Raw genomic sequence first — 25,752 nt, 5'->3', positions numbered from 1 at the left:
CTGTGAAGAGAAGCACTTGCCACAAGGGGGCAGTGTGACTAAGTGTAAAATTATGTCATTGCATCTGAAATTCCATAGGTATTAACAGCTAATTTCTGCAGACTATTTGAACTAAGCTTTTTCTTCAGTGCAACAAACCCAACAAAACAAACATTCTGTGGTCAAACTAATAATTATGCACAACAGTTCCTTCCTCATTCCGCTTGTTTTATACAAACATCATTTCACACAAACTGACTTTACTCCCAAGTTTATATCCCCACCACGATGTGAGAAGCTGGTTCTTGATTGCTGGCCCTAAATGTCCATGCAGGATTCGAGCAGCGACCTCGAGGGAGCGTGGCCTGTGTAGGTGGCTTACAATGTGCATACACACTACCTTTCATTTTGACAGAAGCGAGGGGTGGGGGTGCTTTCCATCTTCATTCAGTCGTCCACATGCTTAGAGACCTCTGCTCCCATTAGCGTGGTGTTTACCAGCAGCATGGGATGGAAAACAACTCATCTTCTGACAAGATCAAGAGTGATGGATGTAAAATTAGACAAATGCAGTCATCAGTCTCTTCCCTCGAACATTTACTGACATCAAAATTAATTAAATATTAACCTTAATTAAGGTGGTCTGGTACATACATCAAACAGCATGCACTACTGTGTGTGCCTCTCTTTTCCTTTAGGGGACACACTCACAAACACTTCAGTGTGGACAGTGGTGTTTTATCTGCTGCTCTTTGTCTTCTCTCTCTCTCTGAGTGATGGAGAAGTGGAATGTTGTGGAATTTCAGAGGCTTGTATTTATGTGTGTGTGTGTGTTTGTGTGTAAATGTGCCATATTTGTCAGTTGTGATTTTTTTTTTCCCGCTTTTTACTCATCTGTGCAGTTAAAACAATCACACACTAGTGATTACTAGGGGGCTGTGGATCACACGTGCCCAGAGCGGTGGGCAGCTCTAGCCCGGCGCCTGGGGAGCAGTTGGGGTTAGGTGCCTTGCTCAATGGCACCTCAGTCATGGCTTCAGTCCTGGGAATCGAACCCACGACCCTCGGGTCACAAGACCAGTTCCCTACCACCAGACCGTGCGTGCGTGTATGTTATAACATGCATACCAGATGCATACCTAGAGCCCTCCGCGCCTCAAGTATGTCTCGTCTTGACCCTCCATCATCCAGGACACATGGGAGACAAGCATCCAGACTTTTCTCTGTCCTGGCTCCAAGGTGGTGGAATGAACATCCCTTGTGTGTCCGAACATCGGAGTCACTTGCTGTCTTCAGACGCCGACTGAAGACCCACCTCTTTCAAGTGCACTTTGCATAATTATGCTTTGTCTATTGTACTTCATCGTCTCTTTCCTCAGGTGTTAGTTACAGGTATTGCTTACTGTCTTTTTCTCAGGTATTGTGCATAATTGGGTTATAGGAATTGTTTACTGTCTTTCCTCAGGTGATGTGTATATTCAGGTATAATTGTTAGGTATCATTTGACTTTCGTCTAGTGGTTTTTCCAGCTTGGAGTACCTTGTGTTCAGGACTATCTATTCTACCTTGGAGATTCCAAGCAACTACGTAGCACTTTTGTAAGTCGCTCTGGATAAGAGCGTCTGCTAAATGCTATATATGTAAATGTAAATGTAAACATAACATGTGTCCATGTGTTATAAGGGTGAAATATGAAGCTCAAAAAGAAAAAATCCTAGATCTTCAAGCTTGGGAATAATCACAAAGATCAGTCACAGAAGTGGAAGATTTCATGCAGGGCAACTAAAAGATTTTAACTCCATCCATATTCTTATATACTGACCAGTTAATTTACATCAGCCTGCAGACCACATAAAGACACTAACACACTACACTCTGAGCTACAAATCAATCAAACCATGTACCATTGGAAAGAAATGGTTACAGTGTGTTTGCAGGTTTGAAGTTTGGGTTCTTCCCCGTGTGCCTCCGTCTGTCCTGTCCTGCATGTTTGTGTGTGCTTGTGCTTGATGTTGTATTTGTTTCTTATGATAGTCTTGTTTACATATTAAAGTTGGCATGCTGGGCTCCTGCACATTTTAAAGGATAAATTAGATGGTTCCCTAACCCTAACCCTGAAGCTGCTATGTGCATGACGTACCCATTAGCATGCCAACGCTCTGCTAACAGCTGTGTGTTCTCCTGGCCACTCCTGGTCTCCTTCAGGCAAAGACAGGAGGCCTCAGAGGGACAGGAACAACATTTCCAAGCTCTCCCAAAAGAGAGCGCCACCCGTACCTCCACCCGCACCTCCACCCGCACCTCCACCCACAGTCCCACCATCACGAGTGAGAGGGGGGCGGCGGCGTTCTGTTCTGCCCAACCGGAAGGCGCTGGACGTGGACGGGGTCTGTGAGGAAAACCCCAGGCCTCAGGAAGGAGAGCTGGCCTTGCGTCTGGAGGATGCATTCGGGGACCTGAGCAGTTGCAAAGGGAGGAACCGAAGAGGAGTGTATGTGAAGTCAGAGCTGCTGGCTAACCCACCACTGCCTGTTAAAAAGCCTGTGAAAGCATCCATCAAAGGCACCACTAAACCCTCCTCCAAAGCCCCGCATGAAAAGGCAGTGCGGAGAGATCGCAGTGCGAGTTTCGTATGAACTCACAAGCGTGACCTGCTCTGGAGTGGCTCCTGTTTTGTAGTCATGCGTTACACCCGGGTCTCATTCTCCATGACATCAGCTGAGGGATCCGTCCCAGTTCCCTGGTTCTGGTTCGGCCTGCACGAGCGCACATGACACCAGCAGCTTAAGAGCAGCAGTTCTGTCTCATCTTCGTTTTGGCTTGCGTCTTGTGCACTGGAACAGAACACAGTAGGAAAGAACACTTTCTCACCCTAAACATTCTCCACCATACACACACACACACACACACAAAAGGTTTGGACATCCTCTAAAATCTTCTGTAATACTTGTGGATGCAAAGGTGTAGCATCCTGCTACAATACCATAATGCTCCTGGATTCTTCAATGGTATCTGAGTGTGGCTGCAGAGAGTCAGATGTCATGTGTTACCTGGGATAATAAATACTTGTGCAGTTACTCTCTTCCAGTCTCACTCAGCTTAATACAAAAAAGCTCAGGGCGGTGCTAGGTCACCAGGGAAGGCCAGTGTCACCGCCTCCTGGCTTTTCATCAACTGCCTTTATTCCCGTTACGTGTCAGTCATGTTTCATTGACCTGCGGAGGACAAAGTAAAAAAGGTTGTGTATTTGAATTACCCCAAACAAACAAAAAAACCCCAACAAAACAAACAAAAAACCTCTTTAAGAGATTACCCTTAATATGAAGATTGCAGGCATCTTGGCATCAGTGTAGTCTATACCCAAGAGTAAGGTACGGTAAGTTTGCATAGCACTCAGTGTGCTTCAATAGAACTTCCACGTGAAGTTGATGTTGGAGCCCCACTTCTCCCTCCGCCCAGCCCGTCCCGTCAGGTCCTGAATTTGGCATGAACTGAGGAGAGGAGGGTCATGAATGGGAGTGTGACAATGAAACTAAATACAGACAGTATTGATTAGGCTTAGCACATTAGGAGGACAGAAGAAAGGTGGTCAAAATGTATCATTCAGATGATCAGGTACTGTGATTATCTAGCGTGTGTATGTGAACAGCACATAATAATAATGGAAGGTCCGAAATGGAAGGTCCGAACGTGGAGTGAAAAACTGACCAAATCACTACATACAAACCCCTGGTGTGATTACCCAACAGTTACTTACTAACTCACTGCTACCGCATGTTTATTTTTCAGAGTTGTTTCTAATATATAGTTACTTGTGCATTTTTAGATTATTAGTCACTTACTTGCTTACTAATTTACTGTGGGCATGCCTGTAATGATGTACTTATCATCGTGTTCTAATTTAATACAGCGTCATTTGAAATGCACAAATATGCATTCCCTTACGTTCACACATTTACTTGTGCATGCAACGTTTATAAATAAATATATTAAAGTTACGTTATGGCTGCTGTGTCCTTCAGCAGTGGGCTAGAACGTTTCCTGCAGCTGATTAACATAAGGTTCTTTGGGCAAAGGGTGAATTAAATAATTTTTAAGGGCTTAGAATAAAATTGAGGGCTGCCCTTTGCTGTAGTTACAGATGCCCGCAGGACCAAAGAGAGACACGATTGGGAGCAAGTAATTTCTACAGTGGCAGGCACGACACAGGCTCTGCGGCAGGCGATTACCTAATGCATAAAACGCCATGATTTTGCTTCTCATTACTGTATCTCAAAATTTCTTTAAGTCTCACTAGACCTTGTTACATAAGCTTTTTTAAACCGCCAAGGTTACACACTTGTGCTCTGCTTTATATTTGGACTTACTCTTATTTCATTAACAACTGTTCTATTGTGTGGATGTGTTCGTTTAGATGCACGTATCACACTGACACTGAACATAGTCGGAGACTTTTAGGAATGTTTACACGATAGACTGCAGGCTAAGGGTTAAGTGTTTTTAATTCAATTTACGCCTTTGACAAGCCAGCTTGGCCCAAGTGACAACTGTAAAAAAAACGTTTGTCCTGTCGCCTATCAGTCTGCGTGGTGGGTGGGGGGTTAGTCATGTGTGCGTGAGAGAAATAGAAAGAAAGGGGTTAGCGCTCACCAGCTAGACGGCCATTAAAGTTATTTTGAAAGTGACCCCCCGAGAAAGACGGAGCGCAGCAGCAGACCTCACTCACAGCTGTCGGGAACCATGACAGAAGATGACGGATACAGTTGTCGTAGAGGGACAAGTCAGACTCCGAGAAGGGAAAAAGGTTTCTATAAGCTACTTCATATCTCACGTTTGAGGTGTTACTTTGTCGTGAAGTATTGACGTTGTGTTGGTTTGGACATGAGGTCAGTTGTTTTTGTTTTATTTTGTTTCTGCAGTGGAAAAACAGATGGTTGATTCTACGAAAACCATCGCCGGTAGCAGGTAAGCTAGCTGGTCACTCATATGGTCTATGTTTGAGTTACAGTAATGGTCGACAAAGCTAAAAAAATGTTGTTTTAAATACTTTAAAAGTGATATTAGGGAAGTCCAGCCATTGTCAGTTTTATTTATTTTTATTGAATTTGTGATAAAGGAATACTGATTAGATGGCCATTTTGTTGCACGTGAACTAAACCTGCACTTTCTCAAAGCAGTCACAGAAGTTTTCAATTACAAAAACGTTTTAATTCGTATTACCGTTATAATTTTCACACTTTCAACGTTGTATTTCATCTTACGTTGAAACTTAATTTCTGCTGACAAATTGAGAAATGTGCCTAAATTCTTGGGATTGAACCCCTCTCCAGCTGTTATTGGGGATCACTCCAGATCTAAAACGGGTTTTGTGTGTCAGTAATTACTGTACTATTGGCTTGTTTTATTTATTTATTAATGTACTATTGGCCAGGTTGTTGTTGAATTCACAGCGCTCCAAACGCACATACGTGACCCACCTATTACCGGATTATTTGGGTCAACCATAATCCACTGGAAAATATAGATACATTTTTAAATATAGCCCGCATATATAAACACACACACACACACACACACCTATTTTAACCAGTTTGTGTACAGTCTGTTACACCTTGTGAAGTGTAATTGTGTGTGGTGTTTGTCAGATTGTCTGTCTGTGCTGGTGTATAAGGACCGGTCTGAGAGGACTAGAGGCCAGCGTGAGAGGACTCAAGCCACGCTGGGGGACATCTGTGGCCTAGAGACCTTGCAGGGGTTTGAGGGAGTGAACTATGTGCTTATGGTCCTCTGTCTCTCCCACTCCATCGCACTGGGCTTTGACAGCAGGGAAACACTACTGACCTGGGAGGCCCGCATCTGCTACTCTCTGGGAGAGGGTGAGAGGCTCTCGTCTGTTGTGTGTGTGTGTGTGTGTGTGTGTGTGTGTGTGTGTGTGTGTGTGTGTGTGTGTGTGTTTATTGTGATGGATGAAGGTAGGAAACTTTGTTGAAGCCCAGAGATGTTACAGATATGTGATGAGACAAGTTCATGTTTCTAAATCTGTACAAAGATCGGTTAGGGTTACAAATGTAGTGACGTGTTCATGTGAATTCATATTCTTACAAACAGACTCGATACAATACAAAAGAATTCTTAGATAATCTTAGATTATTAGATATTTGAAGAAGGTTTATATATCAGACACTGGTCTGATATGCTTGTTATTTTATGTTAGTTATGTTTAGCAGTAGACCACTATCACTGTCCGATACGTGATTCAAATTACTTTCTATTTAAATGTCAGTTCACTGGTGTTTCCTAAATATGGGTCTCAGTTAAAAGTTGCTGCATTGAATTGGAATTAACCATCAAATCAGTTCAGAATTTACTATCATTGCTTTGAATTATTGTCCTTCATGGCTGTAGTCCGCCTTGAGTCACCCTTCGGAATTCTGGGTAAAGTTTTGTGTGACGCAACCATGCTCTTCTCTAAAATGGTAATGTTAAATATGGTACCTTGAGGTGTCAGAAATCCAGTAAGATCTCTTTAGATTTCTCCCTTTTGTTTTTTCATCAGTTTCCTAACACATGCTCAAAACACAACATCAAGCTCTAGAATAGAATAGTTTTTTTAAAACACTCTTTAACTAGGGTGCTGTGTTCTTATGCACTGTGAAGACTGTGAGTCTAAGCAATTTAAATTTAAATAGGACTTCTTTGAAGAGTGATGTGAAAAGGAGGTTCAGTTTTTGACTCATAAACTTGAAGTCATTTAAGTTTATTTCAGCTTGTCACTGCCTGAACGTAGGTGGAATGAGGCTGTGGGTCTTGTGATAACAGCCTTGTCAAAGTCCCACTCCATTCCAGCCATATTAAGGTATGCCACAAATAACAAGATCCGCTTTCCTGCTTGGCTGCTTATTTGATTTCCAGGTCCATCCCGTGTGTGTGTGTGTGTGTGTGTGTGTGTGTGTGTGTGTGTGTGTGTGTGTGTGTGTGTGTGTGTGTGTGTGTGTGTGTGTGTGTGTGTGTGTGTGTTTCTGTGGAGGCTATGTTGGCAATCAGAGTGCTGATAGATTGAGTTTGGTGAAGTACTGAAGCTTCCCCATCGTGCTCCATCACCCTCATCCCTCACTTTCTCTATGGCAGTGCCTCACTATATGACTGCATGCAACCGCCTCTCCTCCTATTGAGCCTATTATTAATGAGATAATTGTCATAGTATAATTCTGTGTGTGTATGTGTGTGTGTGACAGAGAGATTTGACAGAAAAGAAATCTTCAGAAAGAAATAGTCGATGCTGATAGTGTAACATTTAAAATCCCAGCTATTGATTAACTTGATTAATTAATGATTGATTATTGATTGCTTCTGAAATATCAGCATCTTGGTGGATTGTGATAAAAGGGTGTTAGTTTTTCACAACCTAGAAGGCTTGTTATTTGTTTATCATTTTTATAAACAGTTCACTGCGTGTGCTCTTAAGGAAGCTCATTAAGTTTTCATGTGTTCGGCTACATCTGCACTAATGCATAGTGCTTTATTTTTCTGTTTCATTTACTTGAATGAATATCGCTGCATCTTATTCAAAAATATTCGCTTGATTGGTTTGAATAAATCTATAGTAAACTCCACACTTATTTCACATTTATATAAAGACTTGTTTTTAGTTTGGTAATGACATTTTAGCATAGTGTTTAGCATAGTGAATGAAATTAAAAAGTCACAAACAAGTTCACAAGTTAGGTTTGACAAGCATGACCTTTTTTGACAATTGTTCAATAATGGTTTTGGTGATGTTTCGCTGTCAGTGAGCAAGTCTTCATATTCAGATTTTTTGCTGCATTTTCTTAATTTATTTGGCAAAGCATATTTTAAAAGTGCAGTAGTCCCACACACTTTATACTTATAGTAAATCTATACATACAGACCTTTATACAAAGACACGAAACTATGGTAATGTCAACCTTGTTAGCCCGATGGTTTGAGATCAAATGTAAAACATTAGACTAAGAAGACTGTGTCAGATGTCTCAGAATTACTGAGATAAAATCAAGCTACTGAGCTAATCAATGGCTTGGGCTGTATAGCACATATAGACATCTTACCCTGATTTATTAAACCTGACCACTAAAACGGAGAGTCATTAGCAACTTATATTGGCTGGCTGTGAAGAGGCACATTTTACTAACTCAATCCCATTGTTGAAGTACATGTGAGAAGTCAATCATGAGTGAATGAAACTTTACTGTGTGTCATGCTATGAATATACTGTAGATATATGTTGTTGTAAAATGTTTGCATGTATTGTGTGGAATGAAGTTCATTGGGAACTCATTTAGAATGAAAATCACTACATATTTAGTATACTGCTAGCTTGCTGTTATTAATGACACAAGGTATTGAACATATAGTCTGAAATGTAAGGCAGATCCAGCCGATTACTTCATCTTTTCAGGCCGCAGCTCATGCAGTGTCAGGTGAAGGATAGCATCCACCTCTTTCTGATGCGTTAGCTCAAAGGCATCCATGATTGGCCAGTGTCACTGTAATTGACAGGGGAGAGCTAGCATGCCACCTCCCTTCCCAAGAGCACAGCCAATTTGCTATCTCGGGCTCCCAGCCATAGATGACTGTGGCATCATCAGGGCCTGATCTCACAGTCTCCCAGCGATGGGGCAAATGCTTCGCTGTTGCACCACATGGGAGCAGGACGATGGGTAACAATGTGTTGTGTTTCCAAGAAATATATGTAAATAAATGGAGATGGTGTGTGGGAGTGTTGCTCTTCAAAGGAGGACACTTGGACGTTTTATGTCTCGATTGCATCCCCCTCTTTGTCACTGTCTTTCTGTGATTGGCACAGAACTGTCTCTGCATTATAACTGTAGGGAGAAACTACAGTCATGAAGGAAATGTCAAAATGTATCTGGAATGGCACTGTAAAAACTCAACTATAAAATGCTTCTCTCTCAGTCCACAGGTTCAGTGTTAATGTACAGCCTGGTACCAAGCTAGAGAGTGGGCCTGCCACACTGCACCTTTGCAATAACTTGCTGGTCATAGCCAGAGATGTCCCACCAACCATCATCGGCCAATGGAGGCTGTCGGACCTGCGGCGGTACGGGGCGGTGCCCAATGGATTCATCTTTGAAGGAGGGACAAGATGCGGCTACTGTGAGCCTGTTTTAGTGTTTTCATTTACCTCTGCCAGGGCTGGATGGCCATTTTTCAAAACTCACAAGAATGTCTCTAGCAGAATCTTAAAGATCACCCGGTCAATTCCAATTCTCAAGCATAAAAAAAAAACCACCTAAATTATTAATGGCATTTTTCTCATGGCTGTCATTGTGATAACAGTATTATGTGAGTGCATGGAGTTGTGGTTTGAAAAATGACATGGTCCATTTTATGGATTTCCTGATAGTGCTTAATTGCAGCCCCTCTCCTTGCAGCGTGATAATTGGACACTTGAATGAAGTGCTATATTTTAATAATTTGTGAAAAATGGTTCACAAGAAGAAGGGCTGACGGAGGGTCGAGTTTTCCTGAGGCTCCCTGCTTCTGCCTCTTTCATTTGCTTTCAGTGGCATTCCAAGTAGTGTAAGTAGCTTGCCAATAGTCAAAGTGAAAATTAGATGGCCTGGCCCAACACACTCTTCCCTGCTGTCTCTACACTCTCTGCCCTCTTTCTTTCTCTCCCTATCTATCTGTCTCTCTGCCACTCTTCCTTCCCACTCTCACTCTATTTCTCACTTCCTCTTCTCCCACTCTCTCTCTCTTTCTGTTCCATTCACTCTCTCTCTCTCTCTCTCTAACCCCCCCATCTCTCACGCTCACACTGTGTTGGGTAATGTGTGATGGGGTCCAGAGTGAGCTCATTGCATTAGCATTACTGAGCCAGCTGGCTTTTTGGCGGAACTACCTGCAGCTGTTCTTGTTGCCTCCATAGTCTTGATAGCCTGACTTATATAAACCTTCTTCACTATCCAAGCCCTATTATAACTCCACCCAAAAAAGAACTTCCCTATGATGAATCGGTTTAATTAATTTGTTGCATGGTATTGATGTGATATCTGAGGCCTCTGGAGAATGCTCAGCTGTTTGAGTGGGCGATGCGGGGAACTCAGGGCAGTTTTATATGTTCTCAGTGCGGGGCCGCGTACTAAGGGCCCCCTATCGTCTGGGAGTACTTCAGTGTCAAGAGGAACAAATCATGCAGAACATCGTGCTCCAGACGTCACAGAGCAGCTACAGACACAAGTGTGGTGGTGTTGATGGAAAAAGTTGTGATTCAAGTTTGTGTTTTGTTGCATTGCAAGGATAAGAATATCAATATCTGGTTATGGTTTCTGTTTATCTGAGGATTATTTATTACAGATGATAATGGTACTGCACCAACATCTGCTAATCTAATTTTCTTACATTTATAGGTGCCCTGTGAAACAATTAAAAAATGGTTAGTTCATTTGAGATTTTGAATGAACTTGAGACTTAAGCTTTATTTCATTGTTACAAAGCATGGTAGTGTTTAGTGAAAGGTAAAACACATTAAAACATGGTACATTAAGGTGAATCAAGATCTTTGAAGACATTTCGTTTTCCGGGTTTGCATGTAAGAGACCACTCCATAAGAGAATTCTCAAAAAACCAACTGAAATAACAGAAAGTGTGTCCTTTCTATCATATATGGGCTTGATTTGACCTATTGTTGAATTGCAGAGGTAGTTTTACTCCAGAACCAATCAGTGTCTTGCTTTGTTAGAATAAGACATGTGATATGATTTGGTTAGTCAAGGCATGGTAGATGGTCATGCCTTATTCAGGTCATTAGTACAGAGAGCCGGTGATTGCTTGGGCCATGGTTGATGTATTAAAATGGAAAAGTACCCGTGTTCATGCTTCAGTGAAGAAACATGAACACACCGTCACGGCTCAAAGCTCTGTCACAGCGGCTACTGAGAGCATCATTAGTGAGAGTGTCGGCCGTCTTGTTTGATTTGAAGAGTGTGACAGACTTGGGCTTGTGTGTGCTGTGCGTGAGCGGCCACTGTGCGGAGAATTTCTCGATTGCTGGTTTCCTTTCTGTCAGAAGTCAGTTGGGTGGAAATGAAAAGCTATTATCACGTTGCTGAGTCCATTTCGTGTACTTTTAAAATGCACTACTGCACCTTCACCCCTGGAACATTGGTAATGACTGGCTGATATTGATTGATAGTGCTTTTAGTTTTTAACGATGCATTTCTCAGGTGTCTCAGATGTTACATATTTACAGAGCACATGTTTTTACTGATTAAAGCTGATAGAAGTGTGTACTAAACATGCCTAAAATCGTTATTAAGGATTTCAGCATGTTTGTTTATCAGGATCTTATTTTAAAAGTGATTCATAGAACAGTTTTTCTATTCATGCCGTGGACAAGACCTACGTCCGCCAACAATCAAAGAGCCTGTAGAGTTCCAAGTCTCTGCCAAATGTAAAGGCCTTTCTATTACCCACAAGCACTTGAGGGTGATGACCATTCAACTCCCTGTGGGCGAGGCCAATCTCCACAGGCTATTCGGGACATCCTTGCTGTCTCAGGCCGGGTGATGTACTACAAAGTCTCACCTGCAATCCTCTAGTGTTTTGGTTAGGATGGGCTAGAGCACAGTGCTCACAGATCTCCTGGACAGTGTGTTTAAAGCATAAGATGCTAAAGGTCCAAAGTTATGCAGTGCATTGCGTAGTGTTCAAAGGCACATGGTAGCACTAGTTAATGCAGGTCTGTCAGCAGAAGCTCTGCAAGGCGATGAGAAAACACACCGCGTCGCTCTGATTGTTTTGACTGCTCCTTATCACCCGAAGAGCAGCCTCGTCTTTGGCTTCTCCAACATGCGTCTCCATACCTGACACCACCACAATAATACAATGGTGACTAATGTTTCAAAGCATCAACAATTGTAGACAGTGACTCAGTATGGTGACAAGGAGAAGGGGCATGCTGTTGAAAAGGAATCTCTTGTATTTATAGACACCGTTGATGGATTATGATACCCACCACTAAGGGTGTTGTGGTTATTTTTGTAAAGGTCTCTTGCTCCTATAGCCTAGCCCCCACAGTCTCCATGGTGACGCTGAGGGATTTGGCACAGCTATATTTACCAGCATCAAAGGCTGAGGATTCATTAGGTCGAAGACAGAGAAACACAATGTCACAATCATGCTGTGAACCTACGGAGTAGCACCTACATCTGCTCTGCCTGTAAAGTTTTCCTCATTACAACTGGAGAACTGAGAGCATGCTGCACTGTGTTGCGTTACTCAGACGCTCTGACGGGCTTAGCAAACAATCAGAGTGATTGACAGGACTTGAAGATAAATTGGTGGTTAATGCTTTGGGCCCAATACACAAATATACTGTACCATATGCATGATCAGTGCAGTACGCCCAATCCGTCACTGTATGAAAGAGAGTGACCTCTACTGCTCTGACCCTTTCTACCCCAGAATGTGCAGTTCTCTCTGTGCTTTGGATTGTGAAATGCACATGACAAAACTAGGAATGAGTCCAAACTGTCATCCATATTTATTGGCAGTATTTGAGTTGGAACCAACTCAGATAGCTTAAAATACTTATGTGTGAAAGGATGACAGAAGACCAAGTATTCATCAATAAGCTGTATAAAATGTTGATTGACTGCCTAATGCCTTTTTGCGATAGATTTTAGAAAGAAATTTCTACCTTCTGCTGAAAAGCAGGGTCAGGTAATGCTATTGTAGTTGTAATCCCCTGTGAATGGAAGATTATGTCTTGAGAGGAGAAGTGGTTTGAAGAATTGATGTCTCTGTCTCCCCCACCTCCTCCCACCCTTCAGGGACGGGTGTCTTCTTTCTTGCCTGTGCAGAGGGTGAACAGATCAGCTTTCTGTTTGACTGTATTGCTCGAGGCGTATCCCCCAGCAAAGCACCATTTGGATTACGTCCTGCCCTACCAGGTTAGTATAGTGTGTGTGTGTGTGTGTGTGTGTGTGTGTGTGTGTGTGTGTGTGTGTGTGTGTGTGTGTGTGTGTGTGTGTGTGTGTGTGTGTGTGTGTGTGTTTGGTGTGTGTGTGTGCGTGTTCGTGCGTGTTTGAGAGTGTATCGGGTGTAAAGTCAATTACACTCTTTCATTCTGCTTCCTCTCTCTCTCTCTCTCTCTCTCAATGTCTTGTTCTTGTTTCTCTTTTAATGAAAGCACGAGTTCATTAATTAGAGATGGTGTGTTGTCATACATAAGAACCTGCAGAGAAGAGTCCATGTGCTCTCTGGCCTCCTACCCACATGAAAATCAGTGAGAATGCTGATTGGTCTAGCTGAAACTAGAATGTCATGCTGAAACTCCAGGATGTAATGTACAATATACATATACATTTACATTTTCAGTATTGAGCAGAGGCTCTTATCCAGAGCTCTAATTCATAACTTTGACATCTACTGTACTGGCTACGTATCCTAGCCACTACAGTATGTTAGAGTCTAGGATACTATTGAACTAGAATACTGCTAGGAATCAATGTTGATACCTATTGTATAAAGTACAAAGGGAGTTAAGATTTAGTACCTTCAAAGATCCACAGGAAGTAAAATTCAGTGTGAGGCATTCTCCACATTAAAGTGCTCTATCGGTCTCGATATCGGTATCGGTGTTCTACGTATTGCACATTTAGTTCTGAAAATAAGAAACTCTCAGAGACAACCCTTGTGTTTAATCTATATTATGTTTTGTACAATTGCTGAAGTAAAAATGCTCCCAGTTCCTGCATTAAGAGAATAGAAGTCACTTTTAAAAGTGTAAAGTGGAAACTGTTGCAGCAGGTCCAAGATTTGTAGTGGATCGGTGGAGTGTAGATGTCTCAGTAAACAACTGATCTTGGAGTGTCTCAGTAGTGGAGTGTCTCAGTAAATGAATGATCTTAGAATGTCTCAGTAGTGGAGTGTCTCAGTAAACGAATGATCTTAGAATGTCTCAGTAGTGGAGTGTCTCAGTAAGTGGGCAGTTATGGTCCTGTGGTAGGGAACTGGTCTTGTGGAGGGCCGTGGGTTCGATTCCCAGGCCTGAGGCCATGACTGAGGTGCCCTTGAGCAAGGCATCTAACTCCAACTGCTCTCCAGGTGCCGGGGTAGAGCTGCCCACCGCTCTGGGCATGTGTGCACCACAGCCCCCTAGTAATCACTAGTGTGTGTGTGTTCTAACTGCACAGATGGGTAAAAAGTAGAGGGCAAATTTCGATTGCAGTGAAAAAAATCACAATTGACAATTGTCACAATTGTCACAATTGACAAGTGACAAAAAATCACAATATGGCACATTTCATGGTAAAAAGAAGCTTATCTTACCGCTGAAGTTGAGAGTATCCGCTCACATTTCTCAACATGGTTAATTAGACAGTGCCCCCCCACCCCCAGGGAAGCCTGCAGCAACCCTGTGCTTTTGCCCAGCACTTAATAGCCTGTGCCGTCCCAGTTATATTGGGTTAGGCTGTTGGGAGCTGGCAGCAGCCGTGGTATTCATGACCATGTACTGTTAAATCACATTCATTACCATTAATAAGTAGTAACGAGCTGTAATTAAATGATTTATAAAGGCGTTGTCTGAGTGAGGGTGACTGTATTGTGCTTGCTGGCTCCTGCACTCCGCATACATCACCTGAAGGTTACAGTGTGTTTATTTAGCACTGCATGAAAAGCTTTGTTAATCAAATGAAGGTTCAACTTTCAAAACATGGAAAGTAATTTCAACACTGATCTTCTGTATTCATTCCCTTAATAACATACTATAAATGTGATGAGAAGTGTTGCCTTTTTTTCTCTAGGCTTTTCTTTTAATTAAGCCACCACAACAGACCACTTTCATAGAGAATCACTTTGTGGGAAACTGTTAGTACACTGAGTTTAGGCAGGGAAATAAATTGCCTTTGATGTAGAAATGTTAAGCTGTCGTACCCTGCACTGTTGTTGGCCGTGACTATGAGATCATTAGCTGTGTTGCGATTTAAACCAAGACATTCACAGTAGATTCACAGCTAAAATTAGCACTGGCATTCCTGACAGTGACGTCCTGCACAGCCAGAGTCAGCTAGTACACAGACAAACATGCATGCTGGCTACAAGTGTGTGAAGTGTGTGTACGTGTGTGCGTGTATCTGAAATGCATCCTGAACTGGCCACCATTACCGCCCTCAAACCAGGCATGCATAACTTTTTAACTTCATGACACTATTTCAGTGTTAGGTTTCTAATGTTATAGCCATTTTGAACTACTTGAATTTATTAGATATATGTTTTGAGTATAGTCAAATTATTGCAGATTTTAGAATGACATATTTGCTGTTTTTTATCTACTGTATTTACAGGTATTAATGATTCATAGCACTGCATGCTCAGTGGAAATAAGCTACAGATATTCTGTCATTGTTTTGAACAAGGTACCATAGCCAAGATGGGGAGGGGGGACTGAAGACCAGGTTAAATAAGAAATCTCTTGCATAGAACAAAGGCACTTTGTAACGAAAGGGCAGAAGAAAAGTTTATCTTTAGAAATTGGAGCCCTCTTAGGAGCATAGAGTTGTTCCTGCTGCACCGTTTGGGGAAGAATTAATTGTACTTATTACTTTTTAAATGACTTTGAAAAGCTTCCATGTTACAGACAGAAGGTTTTCGTATCCAATAGTTTGCATTGATTCTCAAATCTCTTCAGTCTATTGTGGTGTCTTGCTCTTCCTTCTAAGTCTCTGTCCAATTACTCAGGTCTTTGCATCATTTTTGCATCAACAGTTGTAAGGTGCTTGCATCATTTTATCATTTCTTTTATGGTAAAAATAGGATAGTGACACAGTGACAATGACACTAACCAATGGCTAAACCAGAATTCTTAGAGCAGAAGAAAAAACCAGAAAACTTGCAGTGATGGTCTAAATCCAGTTTAATCACTGATCTGTTTTTCTCTGTTCTGGACGTTGTTTTCATCTGTTGTTCTCTACACTATCATGATTTTGCACCTGTCTTGGCAATTCTGTCGTTTCTGGCGCTTGGTTTATGTTTGTTTACCCTGTTGTATCTTGCTTGTTTAGTCTCCCTGCACCTCAGCTGCCTGTATCCCGTGAGATGATCATCTTAGCAGAGCTGTTTCAGAGCAGCCTCGGTCCTGCCATTTTTACAGCATGCTTTCATAATCAGATGTGTGTATGCGTGCATGCAAGTGCGTGCGTGTCTGTGTGCACGCACATGCCAGTTTGGTCCACTCATATCAGAATGGATTTGATTTCATAGACTCTGGTGCTAACCCATTCTCTGCGGAAGAGAGGATTACCCAAGAGGCCTGTGAGTTGGAGAAACGTCTCAGCCTTCTGTCCGTCAACAGCCGCCAGAGCAGTACAGGTATTGCGTGCGCGTGTACACATATGCATACAGGGAGGACATATGAAACGCCGTTCTGGCATTTAGCGACGCCTACACTAAGGTCACATGAATCAACATATTAGCACCTATTTACAGAAACACTTACAGGCCTCCTGCTCTTTCCTGATTGGGTCAGCCTCCCACTCAAGCTACAACACCTCCCTGGCAGGTGATGATCGCAGCATTTCCAGTTCCTCCTCCGACACCAGCCATTCAGACGCCGGCATGAGCCTTCGCCTGGCAATATGGCCTGACCCGGTACGATGCCCCACCCCTTTAGAGACCTCCATGCCACCATTGGGTGCAACAGCGCCCAAGCCTTTGAGCGCCCCGACGAGTGCGTCCAGCGAGGAGCGTCTGTACGGTATGGTGATGGGAGGTCCCCGCCCCCCTTCCAAGCCACCACGGTCCCGAGCACTGCAGGAGGCGGGGCGGCAGAGCTCGACTGACAGCGGCATCGCCACAGGGAGCCACTCCTCGTACTCTGGAAGCTTCTCGTCCTACACGGGCAGCCTGGACACTACCCACGGAGAAACAGATGAGTTTGGCTCCTCGCTCAGCCTGAGTGCAAACTATAATGCAAACCCCAACATCAACACGAGCCTCAGACTTCTGCAGCAGTTCCAGCACGTTCCGTCTGGTTCCACTGCACCAGCATACAACTCACCCTTGGTACCAGAGCACAGGCTGTGTGCCTGCTCGGTTAATGGGGCATCTCAAGGGCAGGACTCGGAATATCAAGTACCCAGTCAGGTCCCACAACACTATGACACCCCTCGCAGACTCCACCATCTACATAACTTCATTCAGAGGACTGGGGCTACCCCAGTTCAAGACCAGAGGTCAGAGTATGCCCTTCTGGATCCGTCAGGGGCCTCTATAGGTGCTGCTTCTGCAGAGAGTGGTGAAAGAGCAGCGCCCCCTGGAGGCTTCCCCATGCCACGACATGCTCTCTGTCCTGTCTGTGGAGGACAGAAAATAGTAAGTTTTACTTCTGTTGCTGCTGTGTTTTATTGTGTTTTATTGTGTTTGCTAGTAAGTTTGCTAACTTAATTATTCTTCAGACTTTCCTTCCCCCTTTTTGTTTGAAAGAAAATGGCACTTTAAGACAAAAAAGTTGCAGATACTTGGCATATTTATTTGTTGAGCCAGTTGAACTGCTTTAGAAATTATTTTAAACATTTAAAACATTGTGGTAAACATTGCACAGCAGTGAGAGAGGAATGAGTAATCAGACTAAAGAAGTAAGCGAGACGTCAGACCTTTTCTTGTGAGAGGATGCACTTGAGCAGCGTGCCATTCTTATGTAACACTCCCTGCACTTCAGTGCCGCCTTGCCTCAAATCAGCTGGCATTGTGTTGATTTCAGACTTGCTTTCCCATAATTCCAGTGCGTCGGCAGCGACGGAGAGCAGACCCGCAGCGTGAGCGGAAATGCATTTGTCAACTCGCCTGTTGGGAGGAGTTGAGAACCTAGTAATTAGCATGAAAATGAGCTCAGCTGTTCTGCGCCACACAGCAAACAGGCCAGCATCCCTGTCCACATCACAGTGAGCCCAGAGAAAACATCACTAGGAGGAACGAGGAGTTGAAACGGCTCCCTGTGCCCCTGAAGATACAGACTGCTTAACAGGCTGAAAGGAGTTTATTGTTGTGGGCTTCAGGTGGTTATTGGCATATGGCCAATTTTATTTTTTGTGGACTTGAGGACTTTCTTTCTGTTGATGTCATGTGTGCCCAGTTTGTTTGGACTGAAGTGTTCTGTGGGGTGTGTGTGTAAAACAGCGGTGACATACGGCAGCCCTGTCTGGACGCAGACATAGTAACTCTGATAATAATGTAATCCGATGGAAGCAGACTGGTCTCCTCTCTCCTGCAGGTCGTGTTACATTAGAGAACTAAGATGCAGGAACCATGGCTGTTCCCCTTTGTTATGCCACCACAGTAGCGGTAGTTCATTTGTTAAGGCAGCAGTGCTACAGTTTTCCATCTTATGTATTTGTAGGTCTGCAATTCTCTTTTATTAGTGGATGTCATCTATTTTGAACTGATAATAGTCCTTGTTAAATACTAAATGGTATTTTCTGTACAGGTAATTCCTTCTACACCCACAGGCTTCCCTTCTGTCCCTTCTAGACTAGGTAAGGGCTTTTATTTTTCTTATTTGTAAAGAACCAGTCAGTTTTATTTATTAATTTAATAAATGACTTCTTGGCATGTGTGTCCTCATTTAATTTGTTTTTAGACAAACCAAAGAGTGAGATGACTACAGCACCTGCTGCTTCTGAGGGTATGAGAATGATCATCTCACCCGAGGTATATGGCTTATACACTCTGCTTACCTCTTTTGGGTTAATGTCCAATGATAAATCCTTATGATGATCATACCAGTATGATGCTTTTGGGAAATAGTGAGGGCATGTCTAAATGATTAGTCTTTTTTTGTCCTTTCTCGAGGCCTCAGGATGACGGCACAACAAAAACCTTTTCCCAGGATGCTGCATTTTTGAAGTACATTCATAAGCACAGTGATAGGTTTTTTTTTTGCAGATGCAAAAATTAGTCATTTGAAGTATACTCTGGTCATTTAGAGTAATCTTTGCTCATGATGGACTCCTGTGTTACAGAATAAAATCTATTATAAAGGTTTTGCAAAGATTTTTAGAACAAAGTTAACTAGAACAAAGAGGGCTAAACCCCTGAAAAACACCTCCGGATATCTATCTTGTCATCTGTCCTCCACCAAACTTTACTGTTCATACCAGGCTTTCTCCTGGTATCTACCAAACCCAGACTCATCCATTAGTATGTCAGATTGTGAAGTGTAATTCATCTCTCCAGAGACTGCATTTACCCTGCTCCACAATCCAGTGGTGGTGTGCTTTACACCGCTCCTGCCAACGGTTGGCATTGCACACTGTTTGTCAGGAGATAGGAGATTCTTCTGGGCTATTCTCCACAGCGCATTGCAGACCCACTCTGGGAGTTTACAAGGGACACTTCCATTTCACAGCACCTGCACTCACACTTATGTGGGACATATCTAGCAGAGCACCAATTTCACAAACTAGCTTGGAGGTGGTGTTCTGTAGCAGGTCCATGTTTAAAGTCACTGAGCTCATTCCAACACATCCCACTGCTGATGTCTTTAGAGATCGCGTGGCTAGGTTCCTGATTTGCACTTGTCATCAATTATGAGGGTTGTCCATATACTTTTGGCCAGTGTATATTCCCTTACTTGAAGCATATTTCTTTCCTTCCCAGGCGGAGGAGAGAAGCAGGTATGAACTGATGGGCGGCTACGCACAACAGATGCCCTTCTGGGATACTGAGGGTGAGTTTGTAGTGTACGGCCCAGTGATGCACAAGTACCCGTGGAATAACACGCTGTCATTTTCAACAGAGCGTACATCAGTGATGACTGTATCTCCCATGAGCCCTCTCAGGCTTTTCAGACAACCCTCTTATTCGGGTAAGGAGGGCTCTTAGAGCTTGCTTAGTAGCTTCTATTGAAGAACGCGCCCTGGTGGTAAATGTAGACAATGGAACAAAACAGCCACAAATCAGCATCCACAAACATAACTTTGGACAGAAGAAAGAGTAGATAGTTGCGATGACTCATATGATTTATAAATCAGTGGCAGTGACGGTGCTCTGCTTAGCAAATCCAAAAGTGCATGGCATTGAAATTGGAGGTGTCTGGGAGATTATTAGCGCACTCCCTAACGATCCCCTTCATTTTCTCCCGGTGATCGGTGTGGGAATGTACCGACACTATACTGATCTTTAATGACCTAATGTGTTTAAGCTTTTGTGCATCCGGTTTCTCTCTGGCTGGTATGATGCTGTTTTACACTTGCAGTTTCCTTACATGCTTTTGTGTTCGATTATATTGTACTGAGATTTTATGAAGCCCAGAGTATTATGGAGTGCATGGTAATGTCAAGAAACTCACTAACTGCTACTTGTTCATTGACCTAATGGACCTGGGTGTTTGCGTTATTCTTCAGGGAGGTCATTACCGTTGCATGGAGAGGTTGTCTTCACATTTCCTGAACGGTTTCAGGCAGATTCTGCGAACTACGTCAACATCCCAGTTAGCCCGGTGTCTAACAGACAACTGCACTACATGGAGCTGGACCTGCAGGACCTGCAGGAGCCTGGGCATATTGTCCGAGGTGACATCTCATCTTCTCAACTAGGTTTTTATGAACATGATTATTTTTTGCGTTATCTATAAGCTACTGAGTTGTCAGGTGTCTTAAATGATTAACCTTTCTTCTTGTTAATGTTTATATTCCTGCCGTGAACTTCATTTTCAAACAGTGATCTGTGAACCCATTGAATGTCTCCAGAAACACTTACTAATGATGAATGTATTATGAATCATTTCCGTACCAGCAATTCAGAATACACAAATGTGTGTGTGTGTGTAAGAACAGGGGCCTCCAGCACCAAGTATGCCCACATTGACATTGCTGCAACGGAGGCAGCACAGAGAGTGGGTGCCCAACACGCACAGGGCAGAGAGGAACGACTGCAGGAACTCCAGCAGAGAAGACGGGACGCGCTGAATTGAGTACACACACAAGCACATGCCAGCCCAGAGAGAGAGAGACACACACACACACGATGAATGAATGTTCGATTTATATAGCACCTTTTAGAATACCCAAGGGGCTTTACAATTTAACACAGGTACAAGTCACAGACAACCAATCACACACACACACCAGCGAGAAGCGGCAGCCAATTGCGCACAGCGTACTCTCTACCGGAAGCCACAGCCCCCTGGGGGACTGAATGGGGTGCAGGACAGACCCTAGTGGCAGAGCACCATCCACCACTGGGCATACAAGCGCGCGCGCACACACTCAGACACTACTTTTTATTGAACAGAGAGACAGACACACACTCAGGGAGAATTTGTCAGGGACTGCCAATTTACCTAACCTCCATGTTTTTGGACTGTGGGAGGAAACCGGAGATCCCGGAGGAAACCCACGCAAACACAGGGAGAACATGGAAACTCCACTCAGATAGGGACTTGAACCCAAGACCCCAGTGCTGAGAGGCAAACGTGCTAACCACCAAGCCACCGTGCTGCCCAAGGAGGAGCTGAACTATTGTTCTTTTTTATCTTATTTCTATTTTGAAATAAATTATACTTCAGCAGTCATGTTTAGATGATTCCATTTCCATCTGCATTCATATAACTACATTAAAAACTCTGAAGCACAGTCAAGGGTAGCAGTTAGATTTTGTTGTGTTTTTGTACTGACAGAAATGTGTAACAAGTTACGTTTTCATTGTATGATAGATATATTATGGAAATGAGCTTAGTATAAAGTGTTAGTAGTGACAGTTTTAATATCAAGAATGTTAATAACTGTAAATAGTCTACATGCTTTTCAGGTGACCAATTTTGATTTGTACATTTACATCTTCAAATGTACATACATGAGAAATAGATGAAGTATTTTTTGTAATGTCTCCTGATGTTTTTATCTTTAGTACAATAAACAATACGTTAGTCTCCGACATTGTTTAGTCCCCTATACTCACAAATGTATTAGATTTCAATTGTGAATCTCTTCTCTTTACTGCAATATAGAATGATGGTAGGAAAAGGAATTAAAATATTCTTTGATGTCTTCAAATTAAATTTAGTTTTCCCCCCACACACACACACACACACACACACAGAGTGTTTTGTTTGGACCTTTTATGAATAATATGGATGTTTAATATTTACAAACAGATGTGAAATTTCATTGAGCATTTCTAAACATTTCATTCACACACACAAGTTTCTGTTTCATAAACACTGTTTGTGGTCTGAATACCACGACTTACATGTTCAACAAGAAAATTTAGCCAGCCACTAAACACAGCTTCTGTGAAATCTATTATCAGTTCAGCTATAGAAACGAGCTATGGATAAAGTTTAGACATCCAAATGTCTCTGTACCAAAAATATCAAGTCAGTTTGGAAACACTGGACACAATAACAAACCTCCAATATGCGTACAAATACAAAAATGAACAAAAGCAATGGTAAAAAACAAATCAGTGTTATTGGTAAGTAAATGCTCTCATCATAAATCTTGCATTGATTATTTAAATAAAACAGTATAAATCAATGACCTCCACGCCCGTGCTGATCAAGGTCTGGCAGAAATGGAGAGAACAGGAATGTGACCGATGCATGGTTACCAGGTTCATCAGTTGCCATGGTGAGAAGCAGACCTCTGTTCTCAGAGCTCATTGTGTTGCAGACCTTCTCGTGAGATCTTATTAGTTATATCCTGCAAGTGCTTCTTCATCTGGTAGAAAGAGAAGGTGATGTAGCTTATGCATTGCTTTCAATCTTAAAGTTCACAAGCTATTGTGAGTCAATATAAATGCATTTAAAAAATCAAAGACAAAGGTGGAGACTGCTAATTCCAACTGTCTGCCAGGTCCACTCTCACTATATTTCAAGATGACATGGCCCAAATTAAGTTACGAGTAGAGGAAGAAGCCTTGGCATGTGTGTGTGTGTATTCATGCTCCCCTTTAGCTCAAAGCGCAACCCCACCTTGTAGCCCATCTCCCGCGCCTTCTCTGCGAGATTGTTGTACTTCTCCTTGTGTCTCGTGATGTGCTCCTTGTCCCCAAGGGCCTCGATGTGCTGCAGTTTCTGGTGTGAATACTCCAGCTGCTCTTGGTAATGCTGGTGCTTTTCCACCTTTGTCTCAAAGTGCTTCAGCTCCTCCTGAATCACACACCAGCCACAAAAAAAAACCACTCAGTAAGTCCAAGCTACTTAATCCAGCAGTGCAGTCATGCTGTGATCTCTGGAGCACTCCTGTACCATGTCTAATCCAATGTTCAACTGCTTGGCTAATTAATAAGCTTTTCAAGAGTTTGAAATAGGAGTGTGGGAGCAAAGGCAACAACAAAAGTGCAGCTAATTCAAACACAAATAGGTAGTATAGCAAGTGGCATTATTACACACATGTTGAGCTTTCTTGTCTGATTTATGTTTATTCTTGCAGTGTTGGTCTGGGTCCAAGAAGGGGAAACTGTTATTGAGCAGTTACGATTAAATGCATTACAGGCACACTCAGTCATGCGATGCAGGTAAAGTCAGTTCTGAGTCCTCAATTATTTAATAAAAAACTACCTGCAAGTGTGCCAGGTTCATGCGGTCCTCAGCCACTTCCATTTAACCCTTGAAAGCCTCTAAGGCAAACTTTCTATTGGTCAATCATAAGTATCGTCCCCTAACAACTCACGAGCTGTGACTGTAGTGCCTGCTCCTATCGGATCCCTTCCTGTATCATATACTTCTGTACTGCAGGCAAAAACACTTGAAAATTAAAGAAAAACTATTTCATGTCTGACTGCATACAGATGTCCAGAACTTTTGTCTGTTAAATATCAGTGATATGTTTTCTTGTTATGCATGTCTGTGCTCAGAAACAACTCACTCTGAGAGAGTCAAGCTCATCCTCACTGAGATTAGATCTTCTGGCCATTTCCCACAGCTCTATGACTCTGGGCTCTTTAAATTCTACAGAGATTGTGAAAATAAAGCAAATGGTAAGAATAAAAACCCACACAAACACGACACAGCCCCCTGAAACTCTATCATTCTATGGGAGGAGGGAGGGAGAGAGAGATGACAGCAGGAGAGGAAAAGCACCATTGTCATTACTGAAGCCTTCATGAGTGATTCTTCGGAGACGCTCAAACCCCTGATTCAGGTTCCTCATTCTTTGCTTGAGATCTGTGTGTTTCTCCTGAATGGCCTGCTGCTTCTCCTCTCCCTCCAATGGAGAAATCACGTTCTTATGAATCTCTGACACAGAGACAGAGAGAGAGAGCAAGATTAAACACAGGAACTGCAGTACGTAAAGTTGGACTGTGTATGCGATCAGCTCACTTGAATATAGCCAACAGTACACAAGAGAAAGCAGCTGCATAAGAAACTGTTTAAGAAGCTGTTTAAAGACCAAGCAGCTCACCCTCAGTCCTGCTGACTGTATCCATGACAATATTATATTCGTGGATCTTGTCCTTGTAGTGCTGAAACTCTCTGCGCAGGCTCTGCAGTTCCTCATCCGAGAACTTTCCAGACGTCTTGGCCTGAGGATGAATAGAGGACAGAAGATAGACACGAGCTTTCAGAAAGAGGTCACATCTTTGAGCCTGGGAGGCCCGAGTGAAGTCAGCAAAGCTAAAATAAGGGGAAAAAATAATGCTAACATGGACCAATGAGAAATCAGTTACTAGAGTCAGTACACCAGACTAGAGTTCAATTTAGTACCTACTGGCCTGACAGGTTTCATCTCCCTAAACTACATTATTATATGGGAAAAAGTGTGAGATGATCAGTGCTCACCTTGTTCCAAAGCTTGTCAAGCCTGGGATCATCAAATATGTCTCCCTGTTTGGGGTCATGGTCCTTCAAGCTGTTGCTGTCCAAAGCACGGTTGTCCTTCTTACCATCCATCCCATACTTTGCAAGAATGACTATTAAACCAGAGGTTTTGCATCTCGTTTACTATGCTGAGCATTTTAATACCACTTATATTTCAAAAAAGCTGAATCAACACATTACTATTAAAGTGCCGTCTCAGCTTGGCCTCCCGCTCTCCGTTCTCGTCCAGCCCCTCAGCCTTTAGTTTCTTCCACTGAAGCTCGTCTTTTTCCTGGATTTTCAGGTCACTGTGGAGTTCCGACAGACGTACCGGTGTAAGTTGCATCTGAGGAAGGAAAAGCGGTGTTCTGAATGGAGGCCAAATAATGTGGACAGGTTTGGCTGAAGAAACAGGCTATACATTATGAGAGCTAGCCGACAGTCATATAAATAAAATATAGTGTTCAGGCTCGATGGTCTCGAATTAGAATAATATTTTGGTAGTAACAGAAATCAGGTCTAAATGGGTTAATGGGTAGCGGCAAACCAGTTATCTAATCAGGTTAATGACACGGACGCATTCATCACATCAAGTATAGGCCTACCAAGTAGGCAAACGCACTAGTGCAAAAGAGCGTTCAAAAGGAAACAGTATTTCATAACACAAATCACTTACTCTGTTTGCTTTCTCCCAAACCTGGTTGAGCTTGGCAATTCTAAATTCCACGGGATTTTGTCCTTCATTCGAGACCTTTTGTTCATTCATATCCCGAGAGTATTTTCCTGCCATTACCCCGACACCTAAACAAAAACTCAAAAACAAGCAATACGCTTTCATTTTTAAAAACTACAAACAAACGTAAATAAAACACAACATATAAACGAAGCTCGCAGGTTACAAAATCATCTACAGCAGTATACAGGAAGCGCAAAAATCACATGTTGTCTGCTTTATGTCGGTCTCCAGC

General features: G+C 42.7%; 2 protein-coding genes and 1 long non-coding RNA gene across 10 annotated transcripts; 1 reads left to right on the top strand and 2 right to left on the bottom strand.

Moving 5' to 3' along the window:
• Positions 1-968: 968 nt before the first annotated feature.
• Positions 969-4,825, bottom strand: LOC143476583 (uncharacterized). Its single transcript, XR_013121329.1, has 4 exons — positions 4,630-4,825; positions 3,293-3,470; positions 2,622-3,194; positions 969-2,435 (listed from the first exon to the last, which is right to left on the bottom strand). It is a non-coding gene; the product is annotated as an uncharacterized LOC143476583 (long non-coding RNA).
• Positions 4,538-21,918, top strand: dok7b (docking protein 7b). 8 transcript variants are annotated; one of them, XM_076974829.1, is made up of 13 exons: positions 4,542-4,783; positions 4,899-4,944; positions 5,625-5,855; positions 8,935-9,135; positions 12,816-12,935; positions 16,249-16,356; positions 16,514-17,358; positions 18,470-18,518; positions 18,623-18,693; positions 19,642-19,711; positions 19,781-19,849; positions 20,388-20,579; positions 20,820-21,918. In XM_076974829.1, exons 1-13 carry the CDS (start codon positions 4,730-4,732, stop codon positions 20,954-20,956), a joined length of 2,193 nt encoding a protein of 730 aa, XP_076830944.1. In that variant the 5' UTR covers positions 4,542-4,729; the 3' UTR covers positions 20,957-21,918. The 8 variants fall into 8 exon arrangements, with proteins under 8 accessions (XP_076830940.1, XP_076830943.1, XP_076830945.1 ...); XM_076974825.1 differs by having other exon boundaries at positions 4,538-4,783; positions 19,642-19,849; XM_076974828.1 differs by having other exon boundaries at positions 4,540-4,783; positions 16,547-17,358; positions 19,642-19,849.
• lrpap1 (low density lipoprotein receptor-related protein associated protein 1) lies at positions 21,338-25,749 on the bottom strand. The gene is made up of 8 exons (XM_076974833.1): positions 25,461-25,749; positions 24,986-25,130; positions 24,767-24,897; positions 24,390-24,510; positions 24,068-24,223; positions 23,853-23,935; positions 22,958-23,134; positions 21,338-22,703 (listed from the first exon to the last, which is right to left on the bottom strand). Exons 1-8 carry the CDS (start codon positions 25,620-25,622, stop codon positions 22,635-22,637), a joined length of 1,044 nt encoding a protein of 347 aa, XP_076830948.1. The 5' UTR covers positions 25,623-25,749; the 3' UTR covers positions 21,338-22,634.
• Between the last annotated feature and the right edge of the window lie 3 nt (positions 25,750-25,752).

This window comes from Brachyhypopomus gauderio, chromosome 15 (genome assembly GCF_052324685.1).
Source record: "Brachyhypopomus gauderio isolate BG-103 chromosome 15, BGAUD_0.2, whole genome shotgun sequence".
Lineage (NCBI taxonomy): Eukaryota > Metazoa > Chordata > Actinopteri > Gymnotiformes > Hypopomidae > Brachyhypopomus > Brachyhypopomus gauderio.
Note: the sequence above shows the minus strand (reverse complement) of the source record. Positions and strands in the feature narration are given on the sequence as shown.

What these genes read in the sequence shown, in the direction of transcription:
- lrpap1 (XM_076974833.1), bottom strand. Translation starts at nt 25,622, where the DNA reads ATGAAAGCGTATTGCTTGTTTTTGAGTTTTTGTTTAGGTGTCGGGGTA. An exon ending in TACAGTCAGCAGGACTGAGG is followed by an intron (nt 24,224 to 24,389) that starts GTGAGCTGCTTG and finishes TCTCTGTGTCAG; the next exon opens with AGATTCATAAGAACGTGATT. An exon ending in AGGCTTCAGTAATGACAATG is followed by an intron (nt 23,936 to 24,067) that starts GTGCTTTTCCTC and finishes CAATCTCTGTAG; the next exon opens with AATTTAAAGAGCCCAGAGTC.
- dok7b (XM_076974825.1), top strand. Translation starts at nt 4,730, where the DNA reads ATGACGGATACAGTTGTCGTAGAGGGACAAGTCAGACTCCGAGAAGGG. An exon ending in GACTCCGAGAAGGGAAAAAG is followed by an intron (nt 4,784 to 4,898) that starts GTTTCTATAAGC and finishes TTGTTTCTGCAG; the next exon opens with TGGAAAAACAGATGGTTGAT. An exon ending in ATTACGTCCTGCCCTACCAG is followed by an intron (nt 12,936 to 16,248) that starts GTTAGTATAGTG and finishes TTGATTTCATAG; the next exon opens with ACTCTGGTGCTAACCCATTC.